Source organism: Amphiura filiformis, chromosome 14 (genome assembly GCF_039555335.1).
Source record: "Amphiura filiformis chromosome 14, Afil_fr2py, whole genome shotgun sequence".
NCBI classification, from domain to species: Eukaryota; Metazoa; Echinodermata; class Ophiuroidea; order Amphilepidida; family Amphiuridae; genus Amphiura; species Amphiura filiformis.
Genome location: NC_092641.1, coordinates 33,555,157 through 33,573,445, shown reverse-complemented (window position 1 = coordinate 33,573,445; position 18,289 = coordinate 33,555,157). Strand labels below are relative to the sequence as shown.

The 18,289-nt window shown below is 37.7% G+C and overlaps 1 protein-coding gene and 1 long non-coding RNA gene across 5 annotated transcripts in view; one reads left to right on the top strand and one right to left on the bottom strand.

The window, feature by feature from the left end:
* The window catches only part of LOC140169996 (uncharacterized), a 216,157-nt gene that overhangs the window by 104,879 nt on the left and 92,989 nt on the right, over positions 1–18,289 (bottom strand). The gene's annotated exons all lie outside the window — the stretch shown is intronic.
* Positions 1–18,289, top strand: part of LOC140169987 (uncharacterized) — a 138,978-nt gene that overhangs the window by 50,937 nt on the left and 69,752 nt on the right. For 3 of the 4 annotated variants that reach the window (XM_072193301.1, XM_072193298.1, XM_072193300.1), the window contains 2 exons: positions 13,472–13,501; positions 15,885–15,987. In XM_072193301.1, the coding sequence (XP_072049402.1) occupies positions 13,472–13,501; positions 15,885–15,987 (133 nt within the window). Of the gene's footprint in view, positions 1–873; positions 1,307–13,471; positions 13,502–15,884; positions 15,988–18,289 lie in introns of those variants that run through there. The other variant, XM_072193299.1, reaches the window with a different exon arrangement.

The window sequence follows — 18,289 nt, the reverse complement described above, 5'->3', positions numbered from 1 at the left end:
AACAGCAAAGTCTAGACACAGAACTCCCTTTAAAGTGAGTGAGTGACCTGGGTGTTCAAAAAAAGGAAATGTTCTGTTTGATATGGACATAAATCATACCAATAAAAACAAAGGCATTCTTTACTATATTAGTAAAACGGCAGTTTCCTGAATAGTGCATCATATTTTCATACAAGATATAAATGGTATTTTTTGCACTATTTCATTATCTCTGATTGGTTTGGAAACCTGATATTATCATGGGCTGAATTTTCAATATTTTGACAGTTTTATATTTTGTATGTCCACTGGCTAACTGTCAAAGTGCAGATGTCCTTGTCCTTGTATGAGGACATGGCCCAGCAGGGGATTGGGATGTGGGTTGCTGACACTGGTGTACTGGTGGAATTGCTTCTATAGAATAATCTTGCATGGTGGAACTCATAGTACATGATGTAGGCCTATATTTCTTCTGTCTTGTTTCATAAATCATATCAATTCCATGAAAAAAGAACAACAAGAAAAACACACAAAAAACTAAATTGGATAAAGGAGGTGCAACAATTTCCCCTTGGTAGGAAATTAATTTACCAAATACCGGTGGTTTTGCTGCAAAATGGGTCAAGTTTACAAAAAATCTTGACAGAATGCCCCTTTAAGAACAGGGATGCAAGCTTTCAGGTTTTTGTAGTCCAGATTTACAAAATTTGTTAAAATTTTCAGCCCGTTTAGGGCCATTCTGGTCATTTCCATGTTGTTGCGCAGGCTTATTCAGGCTTTTTGTCAAAGGCGGACTTTCATCCCTGTAAGAAGGACATTCCTTGCTTATGATATTTTCAATATTTTGGTAGGGCCATGGGTCCATTCAGTCAACTCCTATTCAGGTCGGCACTGAACACACAGTGCAGTGTGCTGATTCATTCATGGCTATCAGTAGTCACTCAGTTCACATAAAAGAGTGGTCGACCCCTGCGCAGTGACTCATTCCATCAATATTCAACAATGTATGTACATCGTGCATGGTGATAGTACTAGTAGTAGGAATAGAGAGAGGCAAATGCGGCAAGTTCTGACCGGTGTTGGTCCCATCATTGCTGCATCACAGTGGTATACCGGACCAGGAATTGGATGTTAATATTTGTGTACCAAAATAGGATATTGTGGCTGCATCTGTGGGAATTTATATATATACTTATAGATATTGTTTTGTCATTTAATGTGGATTATCCATGGACTTATTGCCTATGACCATGTTGGTGGTGCCATCAGGCAGCGAGTCGGATTTTGATATTTATTTTGATGCTCAAGAAAGCCATGACTCTGATGGGTAAGTGATGATGATTACAGGAAAGGGTGGGGACACAAGTTGAGGAATCGGGTTAAAGTTAAAGTTGCTACTAGAACTTAGAAGTAAATAACATTGTACATCTATTACTATAGTAATACTAGTCATGTGTTATATACAGTATGCTAGTATTGATAGGATGGGATTGAATTTAAAATTTGTTTATTTGTATGTTGAAGAAAAAGCATCATAGTTTTTGTCAGTTGTTTAGCTGGGGAGGGATGCCGGGGTGCGGGTGCTCTCCCCAGAAATCATGGAAATTCAGGAATTAAAACATTGACAGAGTCATGATTCAGTTTTTGTTTATTTTAAAACATTTTGGTTGAATCTCTTCCCAACAATTCCCATCATGTCGCATCCCACTATAGTTTGATCAGCTCGTAATCGGTGGGCCTTAAATCATCGCGAATTAATATCAATATATTTTATTTGGAGAATTGTCTTGTGATATCTCGCCAGAAGTATTACAAATTATTAGTTGAAGTCCTATTCTTTGTCTACTTTCTTCAACACACAAAATACAGACCAGGCAGATCAATTATATTCTTCTTAACGTGGGTTTTCTTTTTTGGCGTAGTGGTAAAAGCCTAATATTTCCCGTCGATTACGAGCTGATCAAAGTATACTTTTAAATTTTTCATAAATTGAAAGTTTTATCTTGCCTCACCAGAAAAGAATTTACCATTTCTTAAAATTGTGAACAAATAAAGATATGGAAATTTTTAACACTAATTTCACTTTTGGCATAAACAGTACTATCTATTTATTCAAGTTTAGTCAACATACTGCACAGTTTAGTCAATGTGGTTGGGCTTTTTGAGCAAGATTCCTTGTCTTTTCCCCTGGCCCCACATTTTTAGTGCCCGGTGGCAGTGTAATTTCCAATGTCCAATTTGTCGCACAAAAATAGATGGAAGAGGGACACTGTTTATAACTGTCTTTACCAGGTGATAACATCTGTGGCTCAATTAAATGTCAAGCAAACTATACATAGGTCACTGTCTTTGGCAGATGAGCAGATATAACATGAGCTAAAATAGTCTCATTCCCACTGGCATAGTTCAATAACTGCCATTCAACAATCATAGCATTAAACTTGACCTTAAATTTTTGGGTATGAGTTTTAATACTCAACATACTCATAGGTCATTTGCTGAATGTACAAGCATATTGGGGTCAAGGAACTGTGTACTGACAGATAGTGTGTTTGAAACCCTAGCGATCAGATTAACTAAATAGTTCCCTAGGCTGTAGGCATTTCTGCTGACTGTTTCTAAACATTTAAACATGGCAAATGGGTTGTTCATCATGCAGAGAGACATCCCAACCAGTAGTCTTTATCAAAGACTACTTGCGATGGAGGTGGGGGGAGGGATAGCCACAACATTGAGCTGCGGGTCATGATTTAGGGGGATGAGCTGCAAGGCTGTGAGCGGAACGATGATTGCGTGACAGAGCGTCGCGGCAACATCAAGTTTCTCTGAGAGTGTAGTACTCTGTAGTTTCTCTCCCGAAGACTAGAGTAAGACTCTCGATTGTCTATGGGATAATTTAGTTACATGGTCTGTAGCCCAGACTAGGAAGTTGATGGAACCTAAATGTTATCTTTGTATTAGATGGTTTACATATGGTGTTTTGTGGGTGTCTATTCTGGAATCATGATTATTTTACATAGGGAAAAGTCATTAGGATATGTTTATGTATGGTGGAGCATATGAATGACCAGACAAATTCATTGGTGTCATGCTATGTTGTCAATCGTCAATAGTTTTGGTATTATTACAGGTTTGGTTAGCAATATTTTTACAAGAATTTGTTGTGAGTGTATGATGAGTGAGTGAGTGAGTGTGGGGGTGAGTGTGTTCGTAATCTCCGGCAATCATGGGGACTTTTTTGTGTCTTTTCATACCAAAAGAAACTGGAGACAACCCTAGTTTTACAAAAAGTCCCTGGTATCAGCTATTTGGGCTACATACCCCCTCTATTTAAACAATTGCCAACAATTGCATTATTCCAACCAGGGACACCTATGGGAACACTCAGTATTAATGACCGTGGTTGTTGGGAGTGAATGAGTGAAAACAAATCTCAAAAATTTTCCATTCTGGTCCCCAGTTAGTCAGAAAAAGATGTAAACTGTGTATTTTGTGTCATTGTGTGTCCCCGGTTGTCACAGGAAACAAGTGGGTGCAAGTGTATGTGGGTGAGGGGGTGGAGGGGTGAGCGAGTAGTTGAGTGAATGAGTCTGGGAGTGAATGACTGTAAAAACTGTAAAAAAACATGTTTCGATGGTCCATCATGAGTGTGAGGTTAGGTTTAATAGGGATTTCAAAAACTTTCCCGACCTACATTGTAACTGTGTATAAAAACAACAATGAAGTATGCTGCCTTCATGGTGACAAACAACACTCCTCATTTTGCTCCGACCTCAACTTTCAGGCCCCCCTGGAAGTTGAATGGTGCATCCCTTAAAGGGTTGGATTGAGATAGAGTAGGGAGGGAGCGATAAAAAAATATTATCAATACCATCCACATGCTGTGTTGAGAGAAACACTATATCAAAATTTCATGCAAATATCACTAAAACATTGAAAAAACCAATGTCTCTCATGTGATGTGTGATTCTCTATGGACACACCACACAGACAAATTCAGGAAATTCTGGCAGGAAGTTGCTGAAAAAAGTTGATGTCATCCCAACCATTTATTATCACTAGATCACTGAAGTTGCCAACAAATTAGAACATGGATTTAGCATGTCCTATTTTAAATGGGGACTAGGTATCACAGTGTATCATGCCATGTCACTGTCTGTCAATTCCCATGTGATATAACTTCCCCCTCTCTCAATGCACTTGAGTCAAAGCTGATTTGAATGAAAGAACAGCTGTTTAAAAAATGTTGTTGTTGTTGTTGTTGTTGTTGTTTGTTGTTGTTATTGTTATTTATTATTATTGTTATTATTATTAAGTTTAAACAGTCATTCAACATAAAAATAATTGAGACTAATGTACAAATCAAGAGACACTCACCGCAGCTCAAGCGTGACCAGGGATTCCAACATTTTACACTCCATTCACCTTTTCGGTAAATCCCATAAACCTTTGTGAGTACGCCTGAGACCTCGTCATTTGACGTCACGCCGATCTGCGCCGATGTGCACATCGTTTATCGAACATCGTTACTGCGCATTGCAAGTCAGCGTGACGTCAAATGACGAATTCTCAGGTGTACTCGCAAAGGCTTATGGGATTTACCGAAAAGGTGAATTGATTCGACCTAAGGTCATCTTGGGTCAATTGTGAAGTCAATTAACTGCTTCTCTTGAGTTCTACTGATGAGGATGTGTGTTTTCACATCAAAATATTGAGGTTAATCACAATTAATTTTGTGTTGAATAATTGTTTAAACTATTGTTTTATTATTAATTATTATTGTTATTAATTATTATTATGATAAACAAAAAATGCCAAAATAAATAGAAAACAACAAATAGGCCTAAATAATATAAAAAACAATATGGCAACAAAAGACTTTGAATACCTCCTGTAGCCCTAATGTTGGTAAAGGAATTATGATAGGATAAGTGAAATCATAGGTGAAATGTTGTATTTTGTAGTATAAAATGAATGAAAATCTGTCTTTGATCTTTTCATGGTGTAATTTCCCCTTCATTAAGGTTTAATTAATGGTCAATGTCGTAAGCACATAATTATCTGTGGTCATAGCAGTCAAAGATTTAATCAATTACAAGAAAAATGGAAGCAGAATTAAAGAATTAAAAGTGTAAACATGTGTTTTACGTAGATACAGTTAATGATCAGCTGAGTAATAAAAGCTTATGGGCCCTGGTATGAACATTTCAATAGTATTTTTGTGGGACATGAGAGCACATCAGACATCAAATTGAATGCTGAATATATTGATTTTTGAAATTCGCGATATAATACAAATTTTATTACAAATTACCAACACTTGATATTTTTTGATTTTTGATTTTGATATTTAACAGTCCTCGAAGTAAACATTCTAAATCAAATGATATGTACTTAAAGTGTATGTAGCTGGGATGAAAAGCCGACAATCAATTGAAAAGTTTGACCTTTCGATTTGAAGATATGGATTTTTGTCCCCAAAACACATAAAAAGTAGGTCATTTTGGGAAACAACCCATATACCGTGGCTACCGGTCTGTGATTGTGTGCTTGTCATAGGAGGGGTCTAAGGTTCGAATACCGAGAGTACCAAGTGACTTCTTTGTTCATCTTCTCTACTTCTTTGTTTCTTCTTTAACCTCCCATAGCAAAAAGCAGTGTTAGGGTTAACAAATATTCAAAAGACGATTGAAGGCAAGCGGGTATAGACGAATCTGACGAGGCACATTCCTATACCTGACTGGTGGCCATAGCTGGGGGACCATCCATCCATTTTACGCGACGCCAGTATCATATCTATAGGCGTGCAGCGTTTACCGCTCCCGTGATGTGGCGCAAGTGCTATGCGCTCTCGATAGTGGGCGTCTTGGATCGCAATCCAAATAAACTAAGCTAGTTTGGCGCGGATGGCCCCCAGCTATGGCCGACTTAATCCTGACCATCACTTGGCTCGTCGGATTCGTCTATATAGGCCCTACATGAAATAAGAGGCTATTAATTGAACTGTAAATAAACAGTATGAAGGACATATCAACAAACCTACACAGGGAGCTAAACAATGCAAAATAAGCAAACAAACAAGCAACATACATATAATCTGACACGCAAGAAAACAACAAGACATTTGTCATCGGGTTATTGGGGGTCACGTCCAATTTGACAATTACCAAAGAATCTGTTGTGTAAGCATGTGCGGCTCAGGGTGCGGCTATACATGCTTGTAACATTCATCCATGGTGCTGGGTGACATATGGTGACTGACCAGCTATCATATCCATTACACATCAACACCACTAAACACAACTAAACTGGCCTAAAGGAAATACTTCGTCAACGTGTCATTTTCACCAAGGTAATATTTTCACTAATTACGGGGTATTGTGTCTGGTTTTGGAAAAAAAAAATTTGATTGTTTTCAGTTGGTGATCTGTTCATAGTTAATTAGGCCTATGCAGTAGGGATTTATGGCCTAGCCTAATAAATTATTGTTATGTAATTATATTTATTATTTCATATGTTTGATCCGCATAAAAAATGTAACTGATGTAGAAACTGACTTACTTTGAAAGTTAATGCCTACAAAATAGGTTCTAGAAGTTCAAAAGTCTCATTGTGGTTTTCTCCCAATTTGATGCTAATATGGAAATAAAGGGGTGGGCACTCAAAGTGTAAATTCAAAGTCTGTTAGAACTTCCAGTGCTCATCAGGAAAGGGGTACGAATTGTCATCAGGAAAGGGGTACGAATTGTCATCAGGATGATCAGGAAAGGGGTACGAATTGGCCCGGGCCAATTGGGACCCAAATATGGGTGGGTATGGCTGCCAGAGGCAATAACATTCTACTTTGTGTCACAAAAGGTCTTCATAGGTAAACATTTAAAAGTATAGGAGCACCCATTTGAAAGCAGTTTATTATCTTAAAGGAGTATTTTGTGATCCTAGCATCCTCTTGTTATGACATTTTTCGTAAGATCAAAGAAAAAAGCTTATTCCCAAAATTTCAGTTGATTGCGATTTTGCGTATTGCGAGTTATGCATGATTTTGCCATGTGTATTACCAGAGAAGATGATTCTCATCTTCTCTGGTATTACACTGCTCCATATGCCAGTGTTGTAATTTTGTTCTGGTGTACCAGAACGTAATTCAAATTTGACGATATTTTTGCTAAATGAATTAATCTGCAAGAAATGTTTTGTAAAAAAAACATTATGTAGCTACAGGTTTACTTTCCAGTGGTATAAATATCTCAAGTTTTTTTGAGAAAAATGGCAGGATGAAGCTGTGGATCACAAATTGAAAGAGAAGAGAAAGGCAACATGTCATTTATGAACTTGTGAATATTCGAAATCAAAGATATACATCATAATCATTACACACATTCTATGGGGGAAAGGGCATGCTCGTATCTTCATAAAGGCACCAAAGAAATTGCCCACTAGTCCAACTGCTTTGGTGCCTTTCGTGTATCTATGTTGCAGAATCTCACATTTATGTTAAAATATTGTTGATAAAACTTGAATAAAAGAGTAGAAATATTATGATGATGTTTTCAATATTCCTCCCATGTTTTGTTTACCCTGCAGAATATATCTTGCGAAAATATAACGCAACAAAAATGACCACCATATTGCTCTATTAAAGTGACAGCAGCCCACAGACTGTAAGATGACATCCAATTATTTTGGGCTTGCTAAAAATATTGCTGCTAAATATACCTGTCTGTGGTGAAACACACCCCCTGAGCTAAAAATATTGCCCCCATATTTCATGAATATCAAAATTGATTGCAATTTCACGCTGTAATATGTCCTTTTAAAACTGGTATATCATGCTGAGAATATTTGCTGTGAGGAATAAGAAAGGTGTATTTTGATAATAATTAGGGAAGTGTGGTGGAAGTGGGCAGTAATTATAGAAACACTGGTACTGTCAAAAATTGGTTAATTTTGTCATGCAAAAAAGTTCATATTTCCTGTGTAGTTTTATTAGCATTGTATAATTTAAAGTATGTAAAAAATGTCAATTAGAATGTAGGTCTATGCCAAAAACCTGGAAATACTGAATTCGAAACTGGCAAGCTTGATTAAAATTGTTGAAGCATGAAATATAAATTTGGTAAAAAATTACAACAGTACTCTGGCTTGTATGGTGCACAGAAGCTGGCATTAGAATTATACATGGGAATTATCAACCAGTTAGTCATAACTTCCTATGTAGCAGCACCATGTTGTATGATATCTATAGGTCTTTACACTCGATAAAACAATGGCAGCAGTACTAACTTTGAACTGGGTTCGGTGACAGCAACGGGTCATGACGGAGTTGAACAGTTGACGCGCGTCACTTTTGGGATCGATAAATCGTAGGAATATCAGGGATTTTAACAAGCCGATTGGTCATAATGGTGGATTACGTGCTGCAGAGGCGGCGCTGGACCTGGTCCCATACAACGCATCCAAGGTAATGGAGGAATAGAGGGATTGTATGTGTCAGGGGCAATTATAAGGGTTGTAGGTGGTTATGAAGGGCCATTATGACAGATAGGGGATGCAATGAATTGCATTATTTTGAGAGTACAGGTAAAAGTGGACGTATCACATTTCAAGTCATGCAGCAAGTCTGTAGAATTGTGTCAGCCTCAGTGGTGTGGAGGTGGCTTGTTCAAAGCCGGGTCTGAATCAACTTTGATCTCTTAAACAGCCTCACATCATGTGACTTTGATCAATAACCTATATTCAGCATTGGAACTTCATATTGATCTTCTTCATGTGGGGTGGAGTTATGATAGAGTTGTAAAGCTTGGTGCTACACCCATGCATATTGAGGTTCAAGAACTGTGGTCCCTGGGGATTGAGGTATAGTACTCTTCAGGAATATTGGTGATTCACCAGGTGTAACAGGGAGGGGGTTAAGAATTATATTTCATCTACATGGTATTGTTTGTTCGGTTTATAATTGGCGAGAATTATTTGGGGGTTTTACTGCATGGGTCACTGAATTTCAAACTTATGCCATTGTAAATTCACATAAGGTCATCACATAAGGTCATGCCCCATGAATTGAAGTCAAAATGTGTAGCATGCTCCAATTTAGCCAAAATAATCATGATTTAACACAAACATGATTGTAATTCATATCAGGTTTGTTAGAAACCTACAAAACCATATCATCATGAAGCTGAAAGTGTAAGGAAGACAATTTTGTAACTTGTAGGTTGATATACAGGGTGCTGCAAATAGTATAAGGGGATCAGCTGCAGCTTGGATTATGTTCTTGGAGTGAAGGGTCCAGATTGCATGGTGTTTCATTTTAGGGCCTTGCCACACCTGGACTCACCACTTGTTTACAACACTATTTATTACTAAGACTTAGTGTTACCTTGGACTTGGGATTAATATAATGGTATGACCATAATTTTATTCTTTTCCTGGAGTCAGCCAAAGAAGAAAGACCCTTGACCAGGATTTGAACCTGAGACACTGGTTTTCTAACCAGTGTGCTTACCAACTGAACTATTAAGGAGGACATGCGAAACAAAATTGAATGTGTTGATGCCCACAGTTCCAGATCATATATATCCAAACACTAATCTATGTTGACTCAGTATTGTTTTAAAAAAGTTGAAAAAGAAATATGATTAATCTAGTTGGATAGAAAGGGCTCAAATATACAGGGGGCAATTGTGATTTGCCCCATATTATTTCACAAAATATTAAGTCTTTGTGGAAAACAATTGTTATCAATGACAAAAAGTACACACAAAGACTAGTTCTGGTAAAGGTATTTTGCGTTTTGAATTCTTTATGCAGGATTGCAGGCCTTTTGTAGTTGAATGAAGCAAGTTCTCATAATAATGTTTCCCCTTCCCTCTATCCCTAATACTTGAGTTGATGGATTCAAAAGGAAGATGCCTCAGTTTACACAGGGGTAGCATGAACTTATGACCCTGTATATAAAAGTGCAAATGGAAATTATAGCCTTTTCAGTTCTTGGTTGGGGATAGAATAGCCTGGTACCAACTTCAGTTGCTTTCACTTCCCATGATGTTGTAGAATCAAACTATTGCTGAACTATCAGGACTCAGAATAATTTTGACCAGGTTTTACAAAAAGGAGTCCATGTGTTTACATTGTGATTGCTATTGACAAATATATTATGTAAGGGCTATTTTGCACAATTAGGGGGGGGGGGGTGGCAATCATCCCAGTAGCCCCTACTTATTTTTAGCCCTGCCTAACACCACCATGCAGTAATGAATCATGGGGAAAGCTTATCAACATAACATGAATAACATAGCAAAGCTTTCAGACTATTTTTTCCCCTCAACTCAAGTTCATCATACAATTATCACTTTCCAGACAAGGAACATGCTTTATGTGGCTAGCCCAACACATGTGTCATACCTGTGTTTCAGGTTTACAATTTTGTTGCACAGTCAGTAGCATAGCTAGGATTTTGGTGGGAGGGGAAAAACCGAAATTTTCGTCCCCATGTGTAAATTTTTTGTCCCATTTTTAGTTTTTTTAAAGGACACTTTACTCTTTGACATCCCTCGTTTCTTTATTCTTTGCCATTCCTCATTTTATCCTTGAAAATTTTCAGGGGGGGGGACATTTTTTGAGGATAAATTTTGGGGAAAACTTACAGATTAGATTCCTCAAGATAGTTCACACAGCAGATTCCATCAAAATTTAGCTTGAAAGCCACATTGCTTTAAAGCAAAAAGCCCTCCTTGTGGAAGTGCAAATCATTGATTTCCACATGTTTCCCATGTGTAGTTAGTTGTGAAGATATTTTTTTGATTGAAATCAGCATGAAATGTCCAAACTCTTGACATCTGGCAACATTACCTGGATTTGCTACAGCAGAACTGTGAATAATTGTAACTCATTGTAGCATAATATACTTGAAGTCAGGCTAACAAGTTTCAAGAAATATACATTCTTATTCAATGGGTGCGTCTTGTAAAGAATTCACGTAATTTGATTGGATTTCTGGTGTATAATATCTCATAATAGTTGATAGTGATATTAGTCAGGGCGCGCGCTGCCACGCAACGGTGGCACGCTTGTTGCTCCTCAATGATCGCGCGATAATGCGTTCGCGTAATACACTTGCGAGACCTAAGAACGTGATTCGGCAGCTTAGATTTTCATGATGGTTTCGTTCATTTAAAACAATGGGGATGTCCTCACAAAAGTAACTCTATTTTTTTCTGAAAAAAAGGCAGTTTTTCTCGCAAAAAATATATTAAAACTGAATAGAATAAAAGATAGGATTTTGTCTTTTGCCTATCCAATATTGTGTCATAATGGATGGGTTGGCCAATACAGTGTAAAATGGGGGGAAATTATTTTCAAAGATGGAATGACGGCAACAAACAAGATCAGCAATATATTTGTGAATTTTCAGATGAACGCCTTTGCACCCTTTTGGCTCAAACCCTTAACTTTGCACCACACACAGTACAACTAAAAAGTGAAAACTTCTATAAAGAGGACTAAGAGCATGATGCTTTCTGTGTTGAGACTCTGATATCTGTATGATGATCTAAGAAGTAAGATATTCCAACAGCGTGCTTCACTCCCTATGATCGAGGGGCATCAGAGTTTGCAAACAGGGCTTTTTCGCTCACTATTCGAGAGACGTCAGGGTTAGCAAATGGGTTTGTTTTATATTACACAAATTGATTTTTTGCCCAATGAGATGGTGCTTTCACCGATGCAACAAAAAGCACTCTACCTTGTTGGTTTTAACTCGTCGCTCGTCACTCTGCAATGGAGTGTAAATTCAACAGCTTCAGTAGCTCAAATAAGCCAACAGAATCATGGCTCTGACTTGACATTATATAGGACATTTTAAAGCAATGATCACATAAATTATGAATGTTACTTTAGTTTGATGTTAATGCTGCCCATATTGACTTTGTTCTTTTCCAAGACCTACAACTGCGCATTGGTTGCTGAAAATATTTGTCCCATGATCAAAGTGCACTTTCCCTTTCTGCACTAAACACAGCCTATCACATCACAATAATTATAAATACAGGATGTGATTTAAGGGAATTGTCCTCTCTTGGAATAATTACTTTTAATTTGAGAGATTTTCAATGCTATCAAATTACCCAGTCTAACTAGTTTGTTCTCATCAGAGTTGAATACAATGAGTTCTTAAAATATGACTTTCCATATTACACAACTTAATACAAGCAAAACTGAATTCACATTTGTACGATAACTTTCAAATCAATGGAGATGACATATAACTTGTTGTGATCGATCATGCCACAGATGTGTACATAAAGTGCACAGGAAGGAAGGTCACTGTAAAGCTTGATATAGAATGCATTTAGGAAATCCACTTGGTACATGTATACTTAGATGATATTAAAGCTAGTACAGAAGGACAAACAACTACTAACTATATTCCTATTCAAATCTGTAAAAGCTCCATGCAAAATCTGATAAACGTCATTTTTAAACTTTCCATGTTAAGGCCATTCAGTGGCAGTCCAGGTTGGATTAAAGCATTTCTTTTCTTCTTGACCCGAAGACTGACAGTCATATTGTTCACTTGATTGTTGGGAGTGGCCTTCTTTTCCTTGATCTTTAGCTACAAATCTGTTTCTCACTTCAGGCTAGCATCATGCTTAAATATCTGCTTTTTAGCTTGGCTTAAGCATTTTGTTTGAGCCTGGTCCCATCAGGACCCAAGTATGTCTTCACAAGGAGCAACCGTTTAAACAAACAAACATCTGCCCTATGTAGCTTTTAATTAATACCTTACTTGAAAAATCCCATGAATATTTTTGAAACCATGATCTAAAACAGCCCATATTTTCTATAATATTGTTCGTCATCTTTTACAAGTTTAAATATTTGCTAGATCTATATATCTCAATCAAACTTAGAGAAATATTGATATATTGGTTTTTGCATCTGAAAATTAGGCTGAAAATGAATCTGAATCAATGCTACTTGGTTTGGTTTTAAAGAAGTTTCTGTCTATATTTATTTGGTAAAAAAGTATATGTACTCACCTAATTGTACCTGATACTCTTTTGACAAATTTTATGGACCCTGTTTAGCTGAAAGTGCAATATTTGAATGCGATAGAATTTGTTCCAAGAAAGGTCCATCCGTGTGTTGTTACTTGTCACACTGCAGCTGTGAATATTGAAAGTCCTTGTAGAACCATGTAGCCAATCAGAAAAGATGTTAGATATATACCCGCAATGCTTTCAAATGTGCATCAAAAGGAAAGTTCTGTGCATAACTTGTTGCTTGAGAAATTGGACAAAATAATTGCGCTTATAGTCCTTACACGGAGAGCACATCCCAACATCTAAGCGTGATGCGGTATTTTGTCCAATTTCTGTTGCGACAAGTAATATGCTGTTTTTAATGTGCATTATAAATATATTTATAAATATGTTGATAACTAATCATTGTTTTTCGTTTCTTGTTTCTCTTTCATGCTTGATTCATGCAGTGGTAGCGGCACCCCATTTGGATCACTCAGGTATGTACATGTACTAGTATTTTATCGTCAGCCTGCTACGCTTTTTGCGCAAGTCATTTTTTTGTAATTTTGAGAACAAAGTACAAAATATGGCTCAAGCATGCATTTAAACATTTATTCACTAATCTTTGCACAAGAACAAATGATAATGACACAAATGAAAGGGAATAATCTGAAATAATTAGGGTGATTACATAACTAATGCATGCTTGAACCACATTTTGTTCTTTGTTCTCAAAATTACAAAAAATGACTTGGGCAATAAGCGTAGCAGGCTGACATTATGATATTAGGGAACAAACCAAGAGATTGATGAAACACAAAGAAATTGGCAGTTAGAATGGGCTATTCCAGTTGAAATTCATACACCCATTATTGAAGACATGACCTTAACTTAATCTCCCACATAGGGGACGTGGATTTCAATTGGAGTCACCCACTCGGGTAATCCCATTTAAAATTCACACTCTCTTTGGTTGTGTGCATTTCAAATGGAATAGCCGAATGAAGTATTGCATTCGTTGATCGCACAGTTATCTCAAAACGAGGTTCTACCCGCATTCCCGCAAAGTGCGTGGTGTGTGTGCGTACGCCTGATAAATGCACGCTTTAATTACCGCATACGCATTGCAAAAGCCGTCTGACGAGAAGCAAGAAAAGCATGAGAAACAGAAATGCACATTTTGCGCATGCATTTTCAGGAGAACCTCGTTTTGGTAGCAAGATGGCGGATCCGTACACAGGGCAGATAGTGCAGCATATTAAAGTTCACTATACTTTATTTCCTCACATAAAATTGACATCAGGACATCATGCATTTATAAATGTAGGCCTACAAATCCACTTAAGAAAAAATATCCTGTGTTTGCGATTTTGGCATGAGAGGGTAGCATTTTTTGACACGCCATTCGGAAATTAAGTACTGACCAGACTTTCAAGACAGTCACAAATGACACTTACATGTAGTACACTTGCATTGTAGTTCTGATGTGCTATTGAACTTTTAGTGTGGAACATTTACTGTTTTGTACTATGAGGATATATACAAATTACATTTCAAAATGATTTAAGGTTTTGAAACAGCTCCACAAACTGATTTATACTACTGAGTGTTGTGTCTGAGAAGGAGCAGTGAGGTTGTATGGGTTATGAATTGTAATAGTTTACTAATTTCCCAGGAGTGTGTCAGACATGAAAAAACATTGAAGTGCCAAATTGGAAAGTATTGTTTCCATGTCCGGACCTGTGAAGTGTGCCAAGTTCATGATCTCTCCAGGGGAATTGTGATTTGTATGGTATTATTACAAATCATTGATTCTCTAAAGTGTGTAATGTCAGTAACCTGTGTGTGTGTTTGATACATTTGTGTAGGGTGGGTTGGTGTTGGCCTGCAAAGGAGGACACACACAATACTTTCCACATTTAAACTATGGACCTACCTGTAAACAGCTACAGGTATGTCCTCAGTTGTGGAGGTCTGCAGTAGGTTGCAAGTACATGCCAAATTATGCATTTTAGAGATATGTGCGCGGTTGACGTGTGCTTTAAAAATACCGACCATGGTTGGTGTATTTTGAACTGTGTATCATACAGCTATACATTCACACACAAAATCCGCCATTTTGGTCCTCGGTTTGCTGATTATATGTTGATTCAGACATCCTTGGCAGTAATACACAATGTCCACCGTTGCCAGCAGGCATAGGTAGGGTATTGTGTACCTGCAAACAAGGACACACACAAGACTTTTCACATTTATACCATGGACCTACCTGCAAAAGAGCACTGTCCTCAGTTCGCGGAGGTCTGCAGTAGGTCGCAATTGCATGTTAAATGCATTTGAGTGATACTTCCACTATTTTGAATTTAAAGCATGTTGATAAAACATTGTTTCAGACATCCTCGTTTTGATAATACCAATTTACATAAAGGCACAGATTGCCGGTGCAGGATGGTGGGGTGTGTGTGTGTAAATGTATACGTGCACACATGCTTGCTATGCACATGGAACGTGGTTGCGACTGTATTCTTAATAAACATTTTGCTCATTCGTCTGTTAGTTTATATCAAGTTTAAATAATGATCACAATTTCGAGTTGACTATCGTCTATTCTTGTTAGATCATAAACATTATTTATTATGAATAAAGATGAAACATTGGTATACAAACGTGACATCTTTTGAAATGTGTAAAGTTCTACTAAACACTACTTACACATTGTATCCATCATTTCATGTGTTTTAATGACATCATGTAAGAATCCAGAAATAGTCCAGATGCTCTTAAATACTGTTGGAGTGTCACAACTAATGATAATATTTACAATTTTACATGTATATTCAACTAATGGTTTAATTGTTTATCTCTTGTGTATTTTTACAGGGGAAAGAAAGTGCGGAAGTATTCTGAAAATGATGGAGACCTCCGAGCTGGAATCATGCGCCTTCATCAAGAGGGTGCTGCCAATAGTCAGTTTTATACAAAGGTATGTATGTTTGTATTGCTGTGTTTTTGACTGAGTCATATCTGCCCAGACTTGGATGGAATTGTATTCTTTTGGTTAGGCTGGTGGAACACATAAAGAGGAACTCCCCCCAAATAACAACACACCAAGGCACATACAGTCTGTAAGTACAAAGTAAATAGACCTCGGAAACTGGAGGTATGAGAATAATTATTTCAGCGCCAATGCTTCTTTGGCGCGCCAACTGCTGCACGATTTGTACTTGCCGCCGAGCGCACCACGCTCTTTACGCGTCGCGTCGCGGTCGTGTGTGACGCAAAGCATCAACCCCCGATGCCACAAATTTGGTTTGTACTTCTATGTGGACAGACTATAGTGCAGTCTTGCTGCGTGGCCTCTTTGCAAGCTGGTTGCCATGTTGTGCATTTGAAATTTTGTATGAAGGAACAAAATACCTGGATGTCTACTCCTACCACTTGAAGACACATGTTTGTCTTATCTGGCTGTGTCTGTACTGCAGGACATCTGTCTGTTTTGAAGAAGTTGAAGTCTATGGGATGAAATATGTGTATCATGAGTACACTGCCAAACATAATTATACATTTATTGTTAGCTTTGTCTGTTTGTCTGTCTGCCTGTTTCCTCAGAATTCAGGAGTACCTTGCCTTGAGAAGGATGTAAACTACTGTACAAGTTTCGGAAGTCTGCTTGAATGGGAACTATTAAATGCGATGATGAACTGAGTGTTGATTAGACAATCAAAAACAGATCACATAGTAACCATAGATGAATGGTATAATTCTGTCATAACTCAAGGCAAACTTGTGTAACCTGGTGAAAAAATCTGATTATCGCTTACTCCGATCAGCATTCATTCCCAATTTAAAATTGATGAATCTGAACAATAACCAGATTTTGTTAACTCGCTGAAATGAGTATAAATGTCAGATAAACTGGATTTGTAGCTGATGTAACTACTGCAAGAACTTGCAGCTGCCTCAAGACGTTTTTCTTTCTCAAAATCCTAAATATAACCTACGGCAAATTGTTCAGCATCGGTTTGTTAACACCCGATTAGCCGGCAATGAAATAATGATGATCCTAACTAGTGGCGGTGATAACAAGACTCAATCCAGTATAGGGGAATACCATTTGGATACTGGCATGATTAAGTAGTCTGCATTGCTGCCACTGAACCTTAACATCTACAGAGGGGTAGGACTAGGAAGAGGAGTCTTATTTAGGGAGTTATTGAAAAATGAAAGTTACTGGGAGTTAAACAGATTTTTGGTTAAGAAATTTACTGAGATACCTCTCAACCAGGGATTATCAAATTGGGATATGACTGGGGGCTTCAGCAGTGCCACAGCTACATGTATGCACAACACCCTTTCCCTGTCATTGTGTAGGCCTATATCACATAACCCCATAGCTTATGTTGCACAGGAATGCGTGCTGTATGCTCTGCTGATCGTGTGTTTGGGGTATGAATGGATTAGCACCCTGTTAGCACCCCAGTGGTGCCACCCATATGTGTGTAAAATTTCTGGTTACTGGTTGTTTCATTTTATTCATGGTCTGCATCATACAGGCGATAACCAAGCACATTCTGTCATGGGCTTGCCTCAATAGTTCAAGATATGAAGGGAGGGGATAAGGTTGTGAAATGAAAAAAGACCCTATATTATATTCTTTATTGATCTAGAATATCCTCTCTGAAGTGCAACTCTACAATTTGTTAATACCTTAAATTATTCCTGAGATGACAGTCACATAACTTGCTTTGATCATACAACAACACTCTTGAAGGTAGACTCAAGTCTCTCAACAATTATATTACAATTATGATATCAACTGCAGTTTCAGAATACCGATCCATGTGGTGTAGCATGAATGATATCATGTTTGACACTCGCGAATTCATTATGTGTATGCTATCACTTACATATGTAAGTCTTGCACAGCATTACTTCGGTGCCGCCAAAAGAATATTTCTCTATCTCTCTATCAAACTTGGTATGATGTTACATAAATTAAAGGAAGCATGAAGTGCACAAACAGTGAGATGGCCATGTAGCACCTCTTGCTATGACCAAACAATATGGTAGGCCGTGTTCATATTCGAGCCCTGTAGGCTTATATCATGGACAACTTATGCAGCTACAATCCTGGAAAAATAGTTGGCACACTTGTACTAACAATTGAAATGTGCGCCCTATCAAAATTGGAGAGGCGAGTGAAATATGCATGCAATATATGTGAAGTACAGACTCCCTTTTGGAGGGTCTCACAGACCTGTTGACAACATGACTTTATCCAACAT